This window comes from Podarcis bocagei (genome assembly GCF_964188305.1).
Source record: "Podarcis bocagei genome assembly, chromosome: 17".
Lineage (NCBI taxonomy): Eukaryota > Metazoa > Chordata > Lepidosauria > Squamata > Lacertidae > Podarcis > Podarcis bocagei.
The window spans coordinates 42704486-42725328 of record NC_138143.1 but is presented as its reverse complement, the minus strand read 5'-3'; the positions used below and the strand labels follow the sequence as shown (position 1 = coordinate 42725328).

At 43.7% G+C, this 20843-nt stretch overlaps 1 protein-coding gene across 3 annotated transcripts in view; it reads right to left on the bottom strand.

Moving 5' to 3' along the window:
* Positions 1–727: 727 nt before the first annotated feature.
* SIDT1 (SID1 transmembrane family member 1) overlaps positions 728–20843 on the bottom strand; it is a 44248-nt gene continuing 24132 nt past the window's right edge. For 2 of the 3 annotated variants that reach the window (XM_081176340.1, XM_081176338.1), the window contains exons 11-26: positions 20443–20514; positions 19231–19376; positions 17366–17439; positions 16799–16865; positions 16090–16163; positions 15763–15886; positions 14486–14603; positions 12795–12931; positions 10981–11089; positions 9727–9741; positions 8020–8096; positions 6506–6552; positions 5588–5693; positions 4486–4596; positions 2942–3055; positions 728–2181 (exon numbers count right to left, since the gene is read on the bottom strand). In XM_081176340.1, coding sequence (XP_081032466.1) covers positions 2119–2181; positions 2942–3055; positions 4486–4596; positions 5588–5693; positions 6506–6552; positions 8020–8096; positions 9727–9741; positions 10981–11089; positions 12795–12931; positions 14486–14603; positions 15763–15886; positions 16090–16163; positions 16799–16865; positions 17366–17439; positions 19231–19376; positions 20443–20514 — 1454 coding nt within the window. In that variant the 3' untranslated portion in view covers positions 728–2118. The remainder of the gene's footprint in view (positions 2182–2941; positions 3056–4485; positions 4597–5587; positions 5694–6505; positions 6553–8019; positions 8097–9726; positions 9742–10980; positions 11090–12794; positions 12932–14485; positions 14604–15762; positions 15887–16089; positions 16164–16798; positions 16866–17365; positions 17440–19230; positions 19377–20442; positions 20515–20843) is intronic. The other variant, XM_081176339.1, reaches the window with a different exon arrangement.

The following is a 20843-nucleotide window of genomic DNA, read 5'->3' as shown; positions in this document are numbered from 1 at the left end:
TAGCAAGTTTCACTTAAGAACGCCTCTATGTTTACAAACTGGGTCCATATACTCTCATGTTCCTTTTTTATCTGTTAGCAACTTTGACTAGCTGATCCAAATTCTGCCTGTCACCCCAACTCTGGCTAAAGGTTTGGGGGGATGAGACCAAAAGAAACAGCCTGATTTGGCCTATTCTCCTGGGTTCCCTTCCTTTTAGAACTTTATAGCATATGCTTGGTCTGTTCAGTATTTGGACTGTGCTTTTAAAGAAAGAAGAAAAGACTGGCATGAACATGAAATGAAAGGCTCTAAACTTACAAATCAAAAGCACAAGGAAACTAGTGTTTAAACATCTATTTAGGTAATGGAACCCTGAAAAAATGCAATGTATAATACATATAAAGTAACAACAGTGCTTCACTTACATTCTGTCAAAAGTTCTTAGCTGAAGGGCAGGCTGATATTTTAGCCATTGACAATGGAAGGCGTCCTGAGTCTCAGAGACAGAATTGTGCCCACAGCTACCAAGTTTATGTCCGAGGTGGAATTTGAAACGGAGCCTTTCCACCTCACACTGTCCATTGCTGGCCACAAGTTTTATGAAATACAAAGGTTGATAAGGATTTGAAAAGGGGTTCAAGAATACCGTCTCTCCAGACTCTTGAGTTCAACCTCCAGGCAGCAGACATGGAGGAGGTACAAGTTAGGGGTGCAGAAGAAGCTTTGGGTGGGTTTGGAACCAATCTTGTTTTGAGTTCTCAGGTTTCTTTTAAACATTTGATTGCATTTGACACGACGACATTGTAAAACACATCAGTGCAGCATTTCAGCACCTGGTACTTTGATACAAAAGTACTTTTGCCCAGGTAAGCAGACAGCACAGTCTGAGCTGGTTTAATAGCTGGTTTAAGAATTAACAGCAGAATGGGCAGATATTTTGGTAGATTCGATCGATACACTTTTGGAATAATTACTGCCTTACCTAGTCATAGTGAGCCAACTTTTCATTCAAAAATTTAGCAGAGCAGGGGGCAAACAAGAAACGCAGTGCCCTGCTATGTATAATCTAAAATAAAGCAATTTAGGAAAAATGTAAGAGTTGCTTCCTAAAACCGTTCCTCTTCCTCTTCTCAAGAGAAAGGCATACTTAAGAAAATTTGGCATTCACAGCAAATGTTAATAATTGCAGCTTTCGGAAAAGAATTCATGAGCAGTCTGCTGCAGCAACAGCCAGAAGAGAGAGGGGACTCCTAGACCTTGAAGTATCGTAACACTTCAGAGCCTTTTACCCTCTTTGAGAACAGAACCAACACTGTCATTTCAGTTCAAGGGGCCTGAAAAATGGCTTTCTAAATAATAACATGATGGCAGGGAGAGGAGTGGCAGATTGTGGATGAGGAAGAGAACACCTGTAGCCCAGATTGGAAAGCTCCTTTTTGAGGCGTGTGCTTTTCCCTTCCAGCTGTGCTATTCAAATTAGCCAAGAAATAACTCTCTGAGGAAGAAGGGTACAGGGTGTGTGTAATTTTTAAATCGGAATTTAAAGAAAATGGTGGTGGGCTGTTATTGGCAGACCAGGGTGGGGTCAAAGCGTTCCTGTACAGGAGCAGATAGGATGCTGCTCCATTGTAAACTAATAGTGATAAATTAAGCAGTTGGGTATGAGTAGTAAAAAGGGTAACAGCTTACCATAAACATCGGGAGAATCAGACTAAGAACTATCAATGGCTAATACATGCTTGATTTTTCAATACAAGAGATCTCTCAAGTCTCAACACTATTGCACTTATACCCGCTGTTTCCAGGCAGTGAGTGGAAGCGTAAGTTCCACCACTAAAATTCACATTGGGGAGTAAATTTTATTCTTCATCAGATGGCTGAAAAAGATCTGAACCCCCAGATAATTATTCTCATCTCTTTACTTTCTACCAACACTCTGGCATACAAGCCTGAGCCCTCCAGTTGCAAAAAGATTCCTGTCCTCTGTTCAGGTCTTCCTCATTTGCCAGTTGAACACGTTTCTTCCCAGTGTGTACTTGATGCGCTTTGTGTACACTGACAAGTTTGTTTTCCGTCAACTGTCCAGGGCTGGCAACACAATGGGTTTGAGCAAGCAACGCCAAAACTGCCTGCGGTTCAGAAAACGGGTATCTTGTCTCTCCGCACAGAATCCAAGTCGTCATCCAGAGTCAACAGGACCTGGAACAAAGCAGGGCAGAGATTGGAGTCTGGTCTTCTGGGTGGTTCTGCAGAACACACTCTCCCGTGTCAGGAAACCCCAAAGCAGGCAGGCAAAGGTCTACTCAGCCTCCTGCGGAAGCAGAGACAACACCCCTGATGCCCCAGAAAAAAGGAACCTTTCAGTTTCTAGATGGTGTTGCCCACTCCCACCAACCTTTGGGAAGAAATAACGGTGGGGAGGTAGCTTAGTTGATACAACATGCGACTCCTCATGTCAAGGTCATGGGTTCAAGGCCCGTGTTGGATGAAAGATTCCTGCACTGCAGGGGATGGAAGTAAATGATCTTTGTGTTTCTCTTGTGTGATTATTTTAAGCAGGAAATGAGTACAGTGGTACCTCAGGTTAAGTACTTAATTCGTTCCGGAGGTCCGTACTTAACCTGAAACTGTTCTTAACCTGAAGCACCACTTTAGCTAATGGGGCCTCCTGCTGCCACTGCGCCACCGGAGCACGATTTCTGTTCTCATCCTGAAGCAAAGTTCTTAACCTGAGGTACTATTTCTGGCTTAGCAGAGCCTGTAACCTGAAGCGTATGTAACCTGAAGCGTATGTAACCTGAGGTGCCACTGTAAGTCTGACCTGCATGTCCATTAAAACTGCAACAAGTATTTAAGGTAATGTGTGGGAATGCACTGAGTGTGCTATGACATGGATCCAGGTGAGACAGGAGGCCTATCCAGCATAACATTGATAGAGGGACTTTAAGGAAAACCTCACCAAGAAGGAGAAGAACAGTGCAGCTGCTGAGAGGAAGTGCCAGACATCATGATCATCAAAGAATCCCAGAAGGATACACGGGCGGTTTATCTCTCGGGACTCTGCGGGAGTTTCCTACAGAAAAAAATGGGCACAGGCAGTGAATTCCAGCTCGGTCTCAAAAGTTCTGTCTTTCTGGTGCTGTAGAGAAATTCCTAACAGATGTGTGCTCCCCACCCTCCCAGAAGCAGGGGGAAAATATTGGGGGGGGGGAGAGGGGGATATATGCCACAATGCCTTCAGCAGATAATCATGACTTTGGAAGAGGCCTGGTTAATCTTCAGCAAACCATTGGCAGTATCGTATCCCTTGACTACTGGGGCTGACTAGAAGACAGGCAACTCTCCATTTACACGTGGATTATGTTCTGCCCCCCTGCATGCAGAAGTGAAATGAGGACCCCACGGCGCCTCCAGCTCGTGAGGAGACCTTCCCCGGAGCCTAAACGGGATGTCCTCTTTGGGCTCCGGGGAGGGTCTCCTCACAAGCCAAGAAGCACACGGGGGCTTTTTGGCTAACAGCTGATGCACAGGAACTGGAGCAGCAGCACCACCTGCTTTTCTGTGCCTCAGCTGTTAGCCAAGAGGATGAAGAGCCAAGCCCCGCTGCACCTCCGACTCACGAGGCAGAGCTTGGTTGAGGCTCTTCAAGTCTTTCCCCCCCACTTCCGGGTTTCTGGGGTCGTGTGGTTTTCATATATGTTCATGGGGATGCCTGTGCAACAGCTCTCGTTGCTTGCAACACTATCATTCCTGTAGTGCTTGGAGAGAGGCGAAGTTGTAAGATTATCACTTCCATGGATGCCCGGTGCATTTGGCTGCAAACCCCACTCATGCCTGCAATCCTGAATAGCAAGGATATTGGGTACATTCTATAAACTTGTTCACAGACCTCCCAAGAGCATGAGGGGGACAACTCTGCGTAAACAAAGGGCAAGTTCTGCACAACTGGTTCTCGTTAATATTTGGTGTGTCGCAGCATTTGAAACAACACAGAAATAAAACGTTGCCCAGGAGCTTGAGATGCAAGTCTGAAGACATGGATTCAAATTGGAAGGCAGAGCAAATAAAGAGTTACAGCAACCAGGCTGCTGCTGCAATACCTGCAGCTGTTTACTGCAGTAAGTCTTCAAGATTGCAAAGGCCATGCCAAGCAGACAGTCCCGGAAGGCCTTGCCCATCTAGCCTAATGCCTGGCAGCAGTTATTCAAGATCTCCAGCACAACTCTTGCCAAATTCTTTCCCCAAGATCTTCTTTAACAGAAGAACAGAACAGAATTTAACAGAAATCCCAGGGATTAAACTTTAAGTATGTGGATCATGTGCAGGTTTCTATTGTTATTATAGGGCTGTGGAGGGTGGCTTTGGGCAGTTAAGATCATTTTGGAAATTTGTGAGTATTGCAAGCGTTAGAAAGCTTGGAGGAAATCAATTATACACTGTATTTCTAAATTTATGTATTTTGTGCCTGAAGCGCAAGAGAGGGCAACAAATGAGGAAACCTACCTCCCAGCTGCTAAGGTTTTGGAAGAAGAAATAAAGGGCTGCAGCCCAAACCACGGCTGTGGCCACAATGCAGAATAGAGGGATGAGCAGAAGCCGCTCTGAGCTGCGGAGCTGAAAAGGGAAAAACATCAAAATAATCCCCTCAAATAAATGATATTTGAGCAGACACTTCCCAGGAGAACATTTAAGCCAAAGGGGTGCATCATAAAGACTTGGATCCCCACCCAAACAAATCTGTGCTGCTGCTGCTGCTGCTTCTTTTCTGCCAGTCATTGATTTGAACCTAGAGTGATAAAAATGTGCTTCAATTTGCTGGAAGTTACTTTTCATATTGTGGTGTCTTGGCAATGCCAGTTGCCAGATGGCCATGGGAACCCCATGGCTACGGGAGAGTTACCCTGGAGGAAGAAGAACCAGGTGTTTGGTTCTGCCTCCTGTCCAAGAGTAGTGCTCTTCTAAGGGTTAGGAATAGCCTCCTGGAACCACAGAAAACTGGAATTCGTAGCAAGGGATTTACCTTTTCAACAGGAATCCAATAATCCCCATGACATCTTCGGTGGAGCCTCAGAAAGTAGATCTACCACTAGAGTGGGCGTGCAGTAGGTAATTATAGCCCAGCAAAGTGTTCAATCTAAAATTGCCTTCTTGCAAATACGTGCTATGACATAATATGGGAGATAGCACTTTGACACAAATTGGCACAACACAAAATAGCGAAAGGTGGCAAAACATGATAAATTTAATTTAATGTGGTTATTGGTCAAAAATAACAAAAAAAACAGCCCCCTCCCCCAAATTCCCAGTCTTCTTGGAGAGATACAGCTTTAGTTTTAATAACTCTCTCTTTGGGGAATCTATCACACAGATTGGGGACTATGCTAGTTTGTGTGTTCAACGACAGCCATTCATTTGTAAAGCGAAAACTCAATAAAACTTATTATCCATAAGACTTGAGAAACACGCCCTGCGTTGCTATAGTTTGACACAAGACAGGTAGAACTGGTAAGTTCACGCAATGCATCTTTTGGGCTTGCGTATGAGAGCTAGTTGTTCAAGTTCTCACAATAATGACAGGAAAGAGCTGCAGGTGATACTCCTTTACCTTCATGATGACGTAGAAAGCAAGATACAGCAGAAGATTGCAAATGAAGATGCCCAGCATGTAGGAGGCAAAGTCTTTCGGCCGATATACCAGTCCAAAAATGGCACTAAGAAAGGAAAAGGACAAGGGTTATGTTTATCCAAGGTGCATGCCCCCATAACTTGCCATCCTGGTACATAGCTCATGATACCAATATCACCCGCCACCCACACTGTACATACTGAAGAGGGATGCTGCCATCTTGCAGGTCAAGCATATAAGATGATGCTTGCATAGAATTAAGGAGCAACTAGTACTTATTCTAATTGGGTCTTCCTTTACAGCATTGGGACCTCCAGCCATGGGCCAATTTGCAGGATCAGGCCCCTCTGAATGGCTGACGAGGGAACTCTGAGCAGACTCCGCCCACCTGCCAAATATGTGATGTCATTTGACACCTGTCCGTTACATACGTCACATGTCCTGTATTTTACATGCAATTCTCCCCAAAACTAAGGGGGGATTGAATGAAAAATGCATAAAATGGACATCAAATATATTTAAATAAAGTATGCAACATTTGCTTTTTTGGCTCTGGCCCTGCTCACCATTCAAAGAGGTAGAAGGCTGACCAGGTCTGAATCCAATCCTCAGGCTAAAAGTGGCTCCCCCACCGTGCGTTTAAGGGAACTTTGGTTTCTCCACTAACAATAATCAGGGTGATAGTTGGGAAATGTCTTAAATTTATCGGGCCGGGGCTGGAGAGAAGAAGACAAAACGACTAGAGAGCAAAATCTTTACATTATTTCTAAGCTTCCTGCTTCAAAAGTATATAAAAAACCTCAAATATGAGGGGGGAATTTCTGGGGCTAATCCATGTAAGACCATTCTGATTGTATTCCCTGAGCGTGCTAAACATCCACAAACCCCCCTACTTACAAGGACCAGTTTACTAGGTTCCCAACGACAAGCAGCACCATTCTGTCCTAGAGGAAAGAAGCAAGAACCCTCATTAGCAACCCAGAAATGTGCGTCAAGTCAGAGTTGCCATTGCAGCTGGAGACTCAGAGGCCCAAGAGACAATACAAACATATGAAACATTTTTAAACCTTGTCTGATGTTTAAGTCCCATTGGTTTCAAAGGGAGAGAGTTAAGTACATGCTGAACTTTGGGACAGAAAAAGGCCTCACTTTGGGCCGGATCATCCTTTTGATTCCAAAATACCTGCGAGGAAACTTTAAAAATGTTTTCAGGTAACGGTTGATGCTTTGCTACTAAGCATTTACCAAAAATGGAATGTTCTGAATACTCCACATAATTATGAGGTTATGTGCCTGGTTCAAATGCAATGGAAAACAATAGTTTCTGACTAGTGAACAAGTCTGCAACCTTCCTCTTTTGTGGCCCCAAAGGGGAAACCAGAAGCTTTCATTTCTGGTTTTAAACAAACTAATGAAGAGCACCTCCTACACGTCTTGTCTGATCTTCCACAAAGAGGGAGGCAAAGGGAGGGAGCAAGAGACAGCCCATGTTATCCTGGTGTTCCAACCTAAGAGGTTCTGCCCAGCCCAAGTGAGATGGGCAGGAGCGATGGAATCATTCTTTCTTCAGCCATCTACCCATGTGAAAATTACCCTTGTGCTGCCGGCCAAAACAGACATGATGGCTGAAGCCATGCTTGATCAACTGTGTGCCCTTAACACGAGAACGGATTTGTGGGAAGAGAAGAACTGAGCTGTGTCCTGCCTCCACTTCTGGAATGAATGCTGGCTGGTTGATGGCAGGGAGATAAAGTGTTCTACTCCCCTCACCTCCCCCTGTGACATTAAAATTTCCTATCCTATGCAACTAGGATAGATATGCAAATAAACAAATGCAGTGGCTGCTTGACTAAGAAGCGGGGGGGGGGGGTAAAAATCAATATTTTTTTAAAAAAACAAACAATATTTTTTTTATTTAAATTGGATTTTTAAAATGAAATGCTTTTGGAGGAAAAATATTTCTAAAGATAGTTTTCTATTTAAGTTACATTATAGTCCAAAAGCTATTCTTCAGGAAATAAGGATATATATTTTTTAAGTTTTTCATGTGTGCTAAAACTCAGTCTAAGTTAACATCAGTTAACAAACATGGATACATAGGCTATAATGTTATTGTTTTAGTTAAATAAATTGTTTAAATTGTTATTAGGGAAATTATTCTTTTTCTCCTTCCAATAAAGTACAGCAGAAAAGTTGTCGAAATATAAAATTAACTTATTAAACCTCACAATAATTTCATAATTATGTGTCTGTGTATTTCTAACAGTATAGCCAAATCAGTAATTTTTGATGTACCTGTAAAAACTACTCTGAAAACTTATTATTCCAAAAAATGAAACCTTCCTCTGGTTGTAAATATTAAGAAGATGCCAGCAAGAACAAATCTAAAAGAGAACAAGGGAAATACGTACCGTGTACATTGGCCAGCTGCACTGCTGGATGCAATCTGTGTAGAGGACCATAACCGCACGCTGGAAAATCCCAAAGTCTGCCAGAGATTGAGAGCACAGGGGGTGAAAACCTAACAGAGCACAGCTCCTAGGAAGGAGCTTCGTTTTATCTAAGGACACCGCCCACTCGACCATGACGATGTACCCTGCCAGGCGCTGGCGATTTCTGGCCAATTTCTGGCCAATTTCCATGCCAATTTTGGTTGAGATCTCCCCCAAAATTGTGAGATCTTGTACATTCAGCAAGATCTTGCCGAAAATAGATGCACTCTTGCTAAAAATCTGGGCCGGTAGTGCTGTTGTTTAATAGAGGAGTACAGTGTCTTGCTGGCATTGCTTATTTTACCGAGTTTTCAACTTCTATGCGTTTCTGGTTTTATTGCTATTGATTGTGTTAAGGGTGCTGCATTCCTGCCCTCAGACCTGATAGTGAAGGGCAGGTTATAAATTCCACAAAAACAAATAAAACATCCCAGCGCTGTAAGGCAGGGGTAGCTAACAAGGTGAGATGCAAATGTTGTTGGACTACAACTCCCATCAGCCCCAGTCAGCATGGCCAGTGAATGATCTGGCAGGATGGAAACTGTAGCTCAATAACGACTGTGCCGTAAGGCTTGCAAAGGTTCTTAGAATAATAATAATGTACAGTGGTACCTTGGTTCTCGAACTTAATCCATTCCGGGAGTCCGTTCAACTCCCAAAACAGTTCAGAAACCAAGGCGTGGCTTCCGATTGGCTGCAGCAGCTTCCTACACTCAATTGGAAGCTGCAGAAGTGGCATCAGATGCTCAGCTTCTGAAAAACGTTCACAAACCGGAACACTCACTTCCGGGTTTGTGGCGTTTGGGAGCTGATTTGTTTGGGAGCCAAGCCGTTCAAGGATCAAGGTACCACTGTACAGTGGTACCTCAGGGTACATACGCTTCAGGTTAAATACGCTTCAGTTTACAGACTCCGCTAACCCAGTAATAGTACCTCGGGTTAAGAACTTTGCTTCAGGACGAGAACAGAAATCGTGCTCTGGTGGCGCGGTGGCAGCTGGAGGCCCCATTAGCTAAAGTGGTACCTCAGGTTAAGAACAGTTTCAGGTTAAGAACGGACCTCACGAATTAAGTACATAACCAGAGGTACCACTGTACTAATAATGTAATAGTGTTGTGAGCTGACTACTAGTTGGCCTAATGTGGTACAAGAAATTGTTTCCAACCTGTTCTGAATGGAGTTGTATTCCCTCACATAAATCAGGTCTGCTGTTTGGACCCTGCTTGATCCAGAACCAATTCTTGATGGCCAGGGGGTAGAGGGGCACATCCTGTTTCACCACTTGAGCTGAAATGGGAAGTGCCACACTGCCCTGCTGCTTAATCCGTTCTGGAAGTCTGTTCCAAAACCAAAGCATTCCAAAACCAAAAGTCTGGAACAGATTAAGTTTGAGAACCAAGGTACCATTATACATAGTTCCACCCTTATTTCAGACATTGTGATATATTGTGATGTTTAGCTGGTGATATATCGCGATGTTTAAAATCAGGTATTGCCCAGCCCTAGCCCAAGCTATTGACCTTCCCCTAAAGCGTTAGAAGAATGAACATCCCTCCTATTCTGGCTGCCAAGGCTTCTGCATGCTCAGCCCAAAGGGAAAGAGGAATCACATCAAGTGCTGGTTACCTGGATCAGAGACATCTGCAGCCAAGCGAAGCAGAAGAGAAAGGGGAAAAGATGCTAGTGAGAGGAGCATAACAGCACAGCAAAGAAGGATAAATGTATGTGCTGCCGTTGGAAAGCCCCCCAGCCCCCCAAATGCCCACTAAAGCAGAAGCACTTACACAGACACACATCTCCCAACCAGCCTCCTCCCTGAGTAAAGGGCCACTGGCAGGAAAGTGAATAATTCCTCGCACGCAGCCCAGCACCAGCATGCAGTTAAGTACATTAGGCAGAGGCAAAGCATTCGATATTGGTCATAATATAGACATGGAAGCATGGGAACGATTGTGGAATATGGATATAAAATTTACAGCAGAAAAGTATATGAAAATGATATATCGGTGGTATCTAACACTGAGTAAATTGGCAAAAATGTATAAATCTAAATCAAATAAGTGTTGGAAATGTAAAGAGAAAGAAGGTTCTTTTTATCGTATGTGGTGGTCTTGTAGTAAAGTTAAAGCTTAGTGGGAAATGATATATAATGAAATGAAAAGGATGTTTAAAATAACCTTTGTAAGCTTTCCTTTTGGGAATTATAGGGAAAGAACTGCCTAAACTGTATAGAAACTTATTCATATGTATGCTACTACAGAAGCAATAATGTTATTTGCCCCAAAATGGAAAGAAGCAGAAGTCCCGACAAAGGAAGAATGGATACAAAAACTTATGGAATATGCAGAAATGGTGAAACTTACCGGAAGAATAGAAATCAAGATAATAAACTTTTTATTAAAAATGGAAATGGTTTATTGACTATTTACAGATAAATTGTAAACAGATAAGAACATTGGCAGGATTCTTGTAATAACCTGCAATTTCATAAGAATATATATTTAAAGAAGATGAATAAATGAGAAAATTAAGTTAATTTGGATATGCAGAAGATATTAAAAATAAACTTAAGGAACCGCAGAAAGAGGGGGAAGGAAGTCAAGTTTTGAAATGTCAAAATGATTGTAAAATTAGTGAAATGTATAAACTTGAAAAGTATAAATAATTTTTTTTAAAAAGCAAGATTTCGTAGGGAGTCAAGGTGAAACTCCCTTTATTTAATAGACCAGAAACAAACAGTATGAAGGGAATAAGCACCACTCCTATTCTATCTCTGGGGCTACAATCCTAAAGGTAAAAGGCTGAGCAGTTCCATGGATTTACCTCCAGGTGAATATATTTAGGAGGCCTGAAGTGTCAATCACCTGTCATCAAACTTACCTATCTTGAAACGGCCCATGTAGTAGATCTGGGTGCTGAGTCCAAGTGAGGCCACAACATGGATGACTGAGAAGAGGATCCAAAACCACAAAGCATTTTTTCCAAAAACCTGGTAGCAAACAAAAAGAGAATTATTGTGCGTTATGTCCAGTTATGAAAAAGGTCTCCTTCTCTGCAATGAGAGGTTATAGATGCTCTACAGACAGGTGGCATTTTCCAAACCTATCTACCGTATTTTTCGCCCCATAGGACGCACTTTTTCCCCTCCAAAAATGAAGGGGAAATCTGGGTGCGTCCTATGGGGCGAATGCAGGCTTTCGCTGAAGCCTGGAGAGCTAGAGGCATCGGTGCGCACCGACCCCTCTCGCTCTCCAGGCTTCAGGAAGCTATCCGCAAGCCTTGCAAGCCCGGCGGGAGTTCCCGCGGGCTCACAAGGCTTGCGGGCAGCAGCCTGCAGCCCCCGCAAGTGTCCGCAAGCCTTGCGCGCCCGGCAGGAGGTCCCGCCGGGTGCGCGAGGCTTGGGGCGGCAGCCTGTCGCCCGAAGCACGGGGAGCCCTCCGGAGGGCTTCCCCTGCTTCCGGCAGGTGAGCGCAAGGCTTGGGGCGGCAGCCAGGGCTGGGGGGGGGGAAATATTTTTTTAAAATTCATTTCCCCCCAAAAAAATGAGGTGCGTCCTATGGGCCGGTGCGCCTTATAGTACGAAAAATACGGTATGTCTGGTTGTTAGAATGGTTTGAAGATGTAGATACTCAAATAACCCAGAGTACAGAAACAGCCATCCCATGTCCCGGGAGACCTTGCACCTTTTCCGGCATCTGCGACAAGCAGCTGAAGTACTGGGGAAAGACATGCACCGAGGGTAGTGCCGTTCCCAAAGCAGTTAGAGCAAAATAATGGGCTTTAATCAGAGCACTTCTTTTGTATAAAGGGCCGTGAGTGTTAGTGTTATGTACTGAAGTTCTCACCCTGGGCCAGAAGGGGGATACTGTAGATAGTTTTCACTCAGGTCCACATATGCAAATAAGGGATCAAAAGTGACGTTCAGTGATTGGATAGTTACTGGAAGTTGTTACAGTTACGTTGTACTGGAGCTCTATATAAGCATGCTAGCTGAACCCTTCAGTTCAGTTCTGTTCTGGCCTCTGAATAAACAAGAGGTGTTTGGAGAATCGCTGTGTCGTCTGATATGTTCATCCACAACTTAACACTGGCGACGAAGGTGGGATTGATGGACCCAGATGCGGCCACTCTCTGAGCTGAGCTGAATCACTGAGCTGAAACACGGAGCAAAATCACTGAACATCACTTTCGATCCCTTATTTGCATATGTGGACCTGAGTGAAAACTATCTACAGTATCCCCCTGCTGGCCCAGGGTGAGATCTTGAGTACATAACACCCCTCCCCGCCGAGATAAGGCATTAGTTACAATCGTAATGGTTTCCTTATATACAACACTACACGTAATGGTTCAATTAGGCACAAAAGCATTACATTTCACATACTTCCATTAGACCAACAGTGTTACATGTCCAACAACATAGTCCTTTAAATAAGTTGGGCGCTTGGAAACTCTTAACAGTTAGGATAGTATGGAAGGAGCTGTAGCGGTTGTTTTTCTAATACTTGGCTGCCGCAGAACCCGAGCCTAAAACCACGAGAATCCTGCAGAGGTTGAGAGTAAGGCTGCGCAGGCAATTTTGTTGCAGATAGTACAGCCTATTTGCTTTTGACCCCATTCTCAGAACTCTCCCCCAAGTTCTGCTGATTCGGTCCCTCTCTCTGAAGGGCAGAGGGTGTCAAATACATGCGTACCACTCCGAGCACAGCAAGGCAAATGACCACTGCGAAGGATGCGTAGGCAGAGTAGGCGCTGGCGTTGATGTCCGGGTGGCGGGTCTGGTAGAGCTTCAGCATGCACAGCCCTGCGATCATGTACATGAAGGAGGTGTCTGTCAAAGGAGGAGAAGAGGCAACAGATAGTTTCAATACATGGCCAAAATATATTTCTAAAATATATAAAATAGAGTATAAAATATTGATAGATGCAAAAATAATATGAGGTTTTCCCCTGCTGGATATGAGACTGTCTTTGTTGGTTGAAGGAATGGATGACATTAGAGAATTAACATATTCTAGATTTAGAAGGTCATGACAGTATTTTTGGTTGGCACGCTTATTTATGGTATGAAAAGGTGAAAGTCTTCTCGGCCTTTTGGCTAAGATCAAGTGTAGTATCTGTTCTTACAAATCATATAATTAGGGAGATTCTGTATAGAGTATTTTAGTGTTTTTTGGTTTCTATGGAAGCCGCCCAGAGTGGCTGGGGAAACCCAGCCAGATGGGCGGGGTACAAATAATAAATTATTATTATTATTATTATGGGATAAATATAAGAATTTATTAGAGGTAAAAAACCCCACTTTAGCTCTCACCGTTGGAAGCTATAGCGGTAAAAAAAGAGAATATGATAGAAGGATGGACTAATTATTTATTAAAATTTATTAAAACAAGAGGGAGGAGAGTACATATTAAAATAATTTAAGGAATTATCAGGAAAATTAACAACATGGATACAATATCATCATTTAATGAAGTATTTAAGAAAGATAGGATACAAGGGTTTGGGGAACAAATATCACAACTGGAGAGAGACCTGTTGGAATGTAATGTAAAAGTGCTGTCTAGAATGTATAAAGTATTATTGAAATGGGAGACAAAGGATGAGCAACGATACACTGGGCAATAGATACTGGTCATAATATAGACAAGGAAGCATGGAAACGATTGTGGAATATGGAGATAAAATTTACAGCATGTTATGGTCTAAGAGAAAAGTATATGAAAATGATATATCGATGGTATCTTACAAATTGGCAACAGTGGTATTACTGGCCAATCTTTTTCTAAGGGAGAAATCCTCTCTTTGCACCAGAGGGCGCTATCACCACCCCATTGTGGCTCGTAAGGTTCTTGTTGTTGTGAACTAAGACCACCACAGTGGGGCTCCTATTTTTCTTCAAGGTAAGCGTTCTGGGCTCCCGTGGGTGTGGCAAAAATTCGGAAGAATGTGACTGAAGGAGAGTCTTTGTTCCAGTGCCCCAAACAACACATTATCTAAAGAATGTGGCCACTGATTCCCCTGCCCCACTTCTTAAGTCCTCAAAGCAACATCTCTCCCCAGCTTCTATAGTGTTCAGATCTATGTTCACCCTAACTGAAAGAGGACCTCAAGCACACTGAAACCCAAAACATCTAGCCAGAGGCAGATTCAGGGGAGTGCAACCGGTTTGGTTGCCTTGGGGGAGATGCAGGGGCTGCTGCAACTATGATATGTTATGGAGCGCCAAATATTGGTGTCGCACGGGATGCCGCTGAAATTTGAGACCCCAAGATCCGCCACTGATTCAGCTATCCGAAATCAGTTCTTGGGGGACTCTGTTCAAAATATCCATAGAAGAAAACAAACCTCTTAGCTCCTCGGCTAGAAGAAGCCACGCACTTACCAAACTGGAAATTAGAGTAGTTGGGGCAGACGTGATAGCAAGCGCTGAGGACACCTTCCATCATCAAAGCTATGCCCATGGCATAGAAGAGGCCAAAGTGCTTGGGAATCCCATATTCCTGAAACAGAGGGGCCAAGAACAGTATCTTACATTGGTAGTGTGCATATAAGCCTGGAAAGTGTCTGTCATTCAACACTGCAGACAAAAATCCATCTGTCTAACTAACAGGCACTGCAGTTTTGGCTGGATGTGACAACTGTGGTAGCAGCTCTGTTTGAAAAATATCTGGCTCTTTTACACCAGACAGCTTCACGAGAAGAAATGTAGTCTGCCATATACATCCTTATTTGTGCTGCTGCTTAAAATGTTCAGCCAGATTAATGAATATTTACGCACTGCGGGTTGGGACCAATATATTGACAAAGATAAATAATTGCAGTGTACAATTCAGCGGCAAGTTACTGTCTAATTAAGGCCATATGGTGGATGCAGATTGCCACTAAACACATAATATCTGCTTGAAAACTTATTGTATGACATGTAGCAGCCTCCGTAGGGTAGTAGCTATATGGTAAGCCCAACATTGCTATACTCTCACACCTAGTTGGAAAACCAAGGAAGTCCTGGAATGTCAATGTTAGGCTTACTGTGTGGCTGAAAACATCAGATAATCACCCCTCCATGTGATTAGAGTCACCGCTAGGTATATCATCCAAAACCATTTTGAAGGCCTTATACTGTATACTGTATACTGTATACTGTATACTGTATACTGTATACTGTATACTGTATACTGTATACTGTATACTGTATACTGTATTGGTTTCATAATTTTTGACCAGGCAATATATTGCAAATCATGATGTTTGGAGTGTGCTATGCAAAAATCACAATGTGGGAGAAACTGTGAAGACAGCCAGTGCCTCTACATAGTTCCACCCTTATTTCAGACATTGTGATATATCAGTATACTATGATGTTGAGCTGGTGATATGCTGCAATGTTGAAAACCAGATATTGCCCAGTCCTGGTCAGTCCATGGCAACGCCCTCCCACCAGATGTCAAAGAAAACAACAACTACCAGACTTTTAGACAACATCTGAAGGCAGCCCTGTTTAGGGAAGCTTTTAATGTTTGATGCTTTACTGTATTTTAATATTGTGTTGGAAGCCACACAGAGTGGCTGGGGAAACCCAGCCAGATGGACGGGGTATAAATAATAATATTATATTATTATTATTATTATTATTATTATTATTATTATTATTATGTGTACCGTTGTGTAGGCGTCTTTGGCTTCCAGGGAGCGTCTGTGGAGGATGTCTCTGCGCAACACAATCAGGAGGAAGAGGAAGCCCAGCAGCAAGTGTCCCACATTGCTGAGGATGTTGTTAAAAGCACTGCAAAGAAGGAAATCTTATTAAATCTTATTTTTGTAAACGTTACCAGCCAAACCAGAAGTTCAAAAATGTAGAAACTTCTCCTGTACAGAACAGTCCATTTACAAACAGGAATAGATCACTATCTACTTCCTGATTGTAAAGGAAGGAGAGAGAAAACGTAAACCCAAGCAGTGAGTGGCCTGTGAGTCACCCACACCCACCTCAGGACGCCCAGTGGATGAGCGCACAGGAAATTATAATAGCAGATGTCCTGGTTTCCAGTCACATTCACCACCTAGGAAGAGCAGTAGAGAAGGCGTCACTTGCATTCTGAAGGCACCATCCCAAAGATGATGAGCAAATGGAAAGGGAGGCAAAACAGCCTAAGAATGGAAAGCAGGACTGAAGACATGGCCTTCAAACCTCCTGCAGAACCTGGCTACATTTCACTGTGGACACTGTAGCCTTCCTGACCTCAACATCTTAATGGTTTGAGAATGATGGTGCGCCTGTAAGGGGATTGGCTGTGAGGACTAAAGACCAACCTCAGCCGACCTGAGATTTGGAGAAAAGGTGGAGTTGTCTAAACAAGGGTCCCTATACCTTTAAAAACAAGAGGTACCAGGGGATCTGGAGACCTAATTTAAATGTCATCCTCTCTGTCACTGGTTCTCTGGTATCCTCTCTATCAAAGGGGCAGCCAATTAGCCATGACTTACAGCAGAAATTAAACAATAGTCAAGGAGCACTTCAGAGACTAGGAAGTGTATTATCCCATAACCTTTCATGGATTACCAAAAATTATAAGTCTGATGAAGAGGATTTTAGCCCCCAAAATCTTTTACCTTAGTAAATTTATCAAGTCATCAAGATGTTAGCACCAAGATGAGTTTTTGGTCCTAAGATGTGGAGTGAAGGCAGAAAACTCACCGTCTGGTACGTGATCACCAGCTGGATCACAGGCAGGGCATAGAAGACTGCTATTGTGATGATGTTCCTTCAGGATCAAGAGACCGTAGGAAGAGAATAAATGGGCATAAGAAGATGCACACACATTTCCACCGAGTTTTAACCAACGGCATGTATTTTATCAGCTAAGAAAGGCAAATGGACCCTACAATTTGCCTGTGCTGTAAATCCCATTATTTCCACACCGCCATACCAATCCTCTAATTTCAAGACTTCCTACTTCTTGACTGCTCATTTAAAACTTGAAGCTGGATCTTAGTGTCTTGAAATTTCTCATACAGCAATTTCTGTGTTGAGCAACAGCCAGGTTTTATAGGGTGTAGAACTTTCCCTTCCACTCCTAGATGACCACCATTCCACCTCCCTCTTCAGCTTCTCTACACATGCCCAAAATATCTTCTTGATGGAGGATGTCACTATTGCTGGATTTAGGCAGGCAGCTCTTATTATACCAAGAAAACCTTGCGTCATCTGCATGGCCCTAAAATTAAGATATAGAAGGCTGAGCTTTGGCTAGCAGCTACGTACCAGAAATAAATGTTATATTTTTTGCTGACAATTCTCCGATCCTTCCTGGATAAATCTGACAGATATAGCAGTCTCTAAAAAGAGAGAGAGAACAACTTTTTTTTAAAAAAAAAATCTGTGACAGTTTATTTAAAGGCATGCAAGCTAGCAAAAGGCCTAGGACAGGACAGCTGCGCCAAGAACTTTTAAGAAGGAACTCAGGTAAGAATAGATGAATCACCATAGTGCCACCTTTGTTTGCTTCTGCAAAACCGGTTCCAGGTCATGTCTTTGTGTAGGTGGATTTCTAAGGGGAAACACTTTAAAAATTGCCGATTTCTTACAAAAGAAAAAAAATAGTGATATTGTGGGGGCAGCCATCTTTTGTTCTGGAAAGGATTCCACAACATGATGTACAGTCACTTCCTGGGAGCATTTTCCAAAGAGATATTTTACCATGTGGCCATGGAGCTGTTCTGAGCACCTTAAATTGTTAAACATGTTAAAAAGGCAAAAGTACTGCACGGATCTGTGTGTGGTTTGATCAATGGATTAGATGGGTTAATTGGCAGATCGATGTTCTGATCTGAGCATAGGCCAGGGATGCATGTGAAATGCGAGAGTTCGCTCCAAAATGCAGAATGCACTGGAACCCTCCTCATCCCTATTCTCAGGATAAGCACATGAAGAAAAACCTCCTCCCTTAAGGACAGCACACACATAATTTACCTGCGCATGTCCTGCACAAGCTCAGAAAGGCATGTGCATTCATGCACTGAGACCATGAAAAAGAACAGGAACACAGACACACAGGGAGCAAGAAAGAAGAAGAGAAGAGTTTGGATTTGATATCCCGCTTTATCACTACCCGAAGGAGTCTCAAAGCGGCTAACAATCTCCTTTCCCTTCCTCCCCCACAACAAACACTCTGTGAGGTGAGTGGGGCTGAGAGACTTCAGAGAAGTGTGACTGGTCCAAGGTCACCCAGCAGCTGCATGTGGAGGAGCGGAAACGCAAACCCGGTTCCCCAGATTACGAAACTACCGCTCTTAACCACTACACCACACTGGTGTGAAGGCAGAAATGGGGAACCCTTGGCTCTCCAGATGTTGTTGGACTCCCAACTTCCACCCGCATGTCCAATGATAAAGGGACAATAGGAGTCCAACAACTGCTGAGAGCAACAAGTCCCTTCATAAATAAGGACCCAGCCATGTGCACATCAGAGTCTTCTGCACTGCTGCTCTCACTTTGGTTATGGCACCAGCACTCACCAGATCAAGAGTAGCATGAAAGAGAATATTGCACAGCTTCTGACATCAGTTCCCTGCCCTGCACAAAGTGAGTGTGTGCCTGGGGTCCGCTTGCCACTTGCCTCTCACCCTGCAGTCAAAGAGATAAATGGTGCCCTCCATCTAGAGCTGTGGCCAGAATTGGCTACCTGTGGTCAAAACCACATGGGGTTCATATCTTTCATTTGGTGGGTTGTTGTTTTTACAACAGCTGGGTTCTTTAAATGCTTTGCAGTAAAATGCAGCAACATGGACTGCAAGAGCCCCTGTCATTTGAAGTGTGGCAGGTGGCGATGAGATGTAGGTGAACCTTCTTGACTATGGTATCGGAACCAGGGAACTGTCCCAGAAGGGTCCTGTGGCACCCTCCTTACCAGCGGCAGGTGGAAGCCTTTTCATCTCAAATAACCCTTGATTTTTCGCTAGAGTCCCTGTCTTTCCTTCCTCGCCTTCATTGTTTTTATTTCATGAATGGTAACTTATCGGCTTTTATTGCTTCCCAGATAAATTATAATGCCAGATGGGATGCGTGTGTTTTTGTGTGTGACACCTGGAAGGAGAAGTTCCTTACATAAATGATCCTGGACGAAATACCTTTGTGCGAATGACATTCTTGTCGCTTTCAATTTCAGGCATGGTGTCAAAGTCGCTTTCCTCTTCCACTGAGCTGTCTGTGTCAGAGCCACGACGAGGCCTGCGCTCCAGAGACAGCTGCTGGCCCCCACTGGAGCTTGACTCATCTGGGAAGAAAACAGGAATATGTAAAGTACGAGATGCCTCTCTCGGGAGTATCAACCTCTTGGCTTAATGCACTGCCAAATATAATAATAATAATAATAATAATAATAATAATAATAATAATAATGGCATGTATTATTGGAACAAGACTAAGTGGACGAGCAAGACCTCCTCAAGATGCGGAAAGACATCAAGCTACAAAGGAAGTTGTCCAAACTTTTCTTATATTTCATGGCATAGATGCACTGTATTGCAAGCATTTAACTCATAATAATAATTTGCAGAATGAGGTGCTCTGCTCTTTCGTTGCTTATCTGTACCAGCTGTTTTCTTGGGTGTCTGCATCTCACCTCACATTCTGTTTCAACAAGTAATAGTAGTAGTAGTAGTAGTAGTAGTAGTAGTAGTAGTAGTAATTTATTTATACCCCATCCATCTAGCTGGGTTTTCCCAGCCACTCTGGGTGGCTCCCAACAGAATATTAAAAACACGATAAAACATCAAACATTAAAAGCTTCCTGTATACAGGGTTGTCTTCAGACGTCTTCTAAAAGTCAGATATTTATTTCCTTGACATCTGATGGGAGGGCGTTCCTCAGGGCGGGCGCCACTACTGAGAAGGCCCTCTGCCTGGTTCCCTGTAACTTCACTTCTCGCAGTGAGGGAACCACCAGAAGGCCCTCAGAGCTGGACCTCAGTGTCCGGGCTGAACAATGGGGGTGGAGACGCTCCTTCAGGTCTACTGGGCCTTTGAGGCCTTTTAGGGCTTTCAAGGTCAGCACCAACACTTTGAATTGTGCTCGGAAATGTACTGGGAGTCAATTTAGGTCTTTCAGGACCGGTGTTATATGGTCTCTGCAGCCGCTCCCAGTCACCAGTCTAGCTGCCGCATTCTGGATTAATTGTAGTTTCCGAGTCACTTTCAAAGGTAGCCCCAAAAGTACTCTCATGGTTCCACATCTTGCTATCACATACTTTAACTAACTGTTCTAATGTAACTTTACTACCTGCTTTATAAGCCACAGAGATATATCTAGCTGTGCCTTTGCAATTCCAGAGTTACTTTACCAATAGCTCCATAGCTGCTTCCCTCCGGAGTGCTGGCAGTGATCGGATGAGAGGAGGCCACAGTCCCAGACCCTGCAATGGGAACAAACATGTGAATAGCCTTCATCTGACTGGTCAAAAGTCCCCACAGACTTGGCAGGGAGACTCCTCCTTGGAATGGAGAGCAGGTGCTTCCTATTCTATGGCCCTCTGGCACTGACGGGAAGGAGCTCAAGGAAAGGAGGTTGCTGCCTCATGGAAGAGGTGAAGAATAGTGTGCTTGTTAGCTCATTTGCTTCTGTTTGAAGCCACAGGGAGCCACAATGGGAACCAGAGAATGCTAACATATTCCCCAACTTTTATCCCCAGCCCACCCCAAGACAGGGCTTGCCCAATGCATTTTGGCACCTGAGGCGGTACCC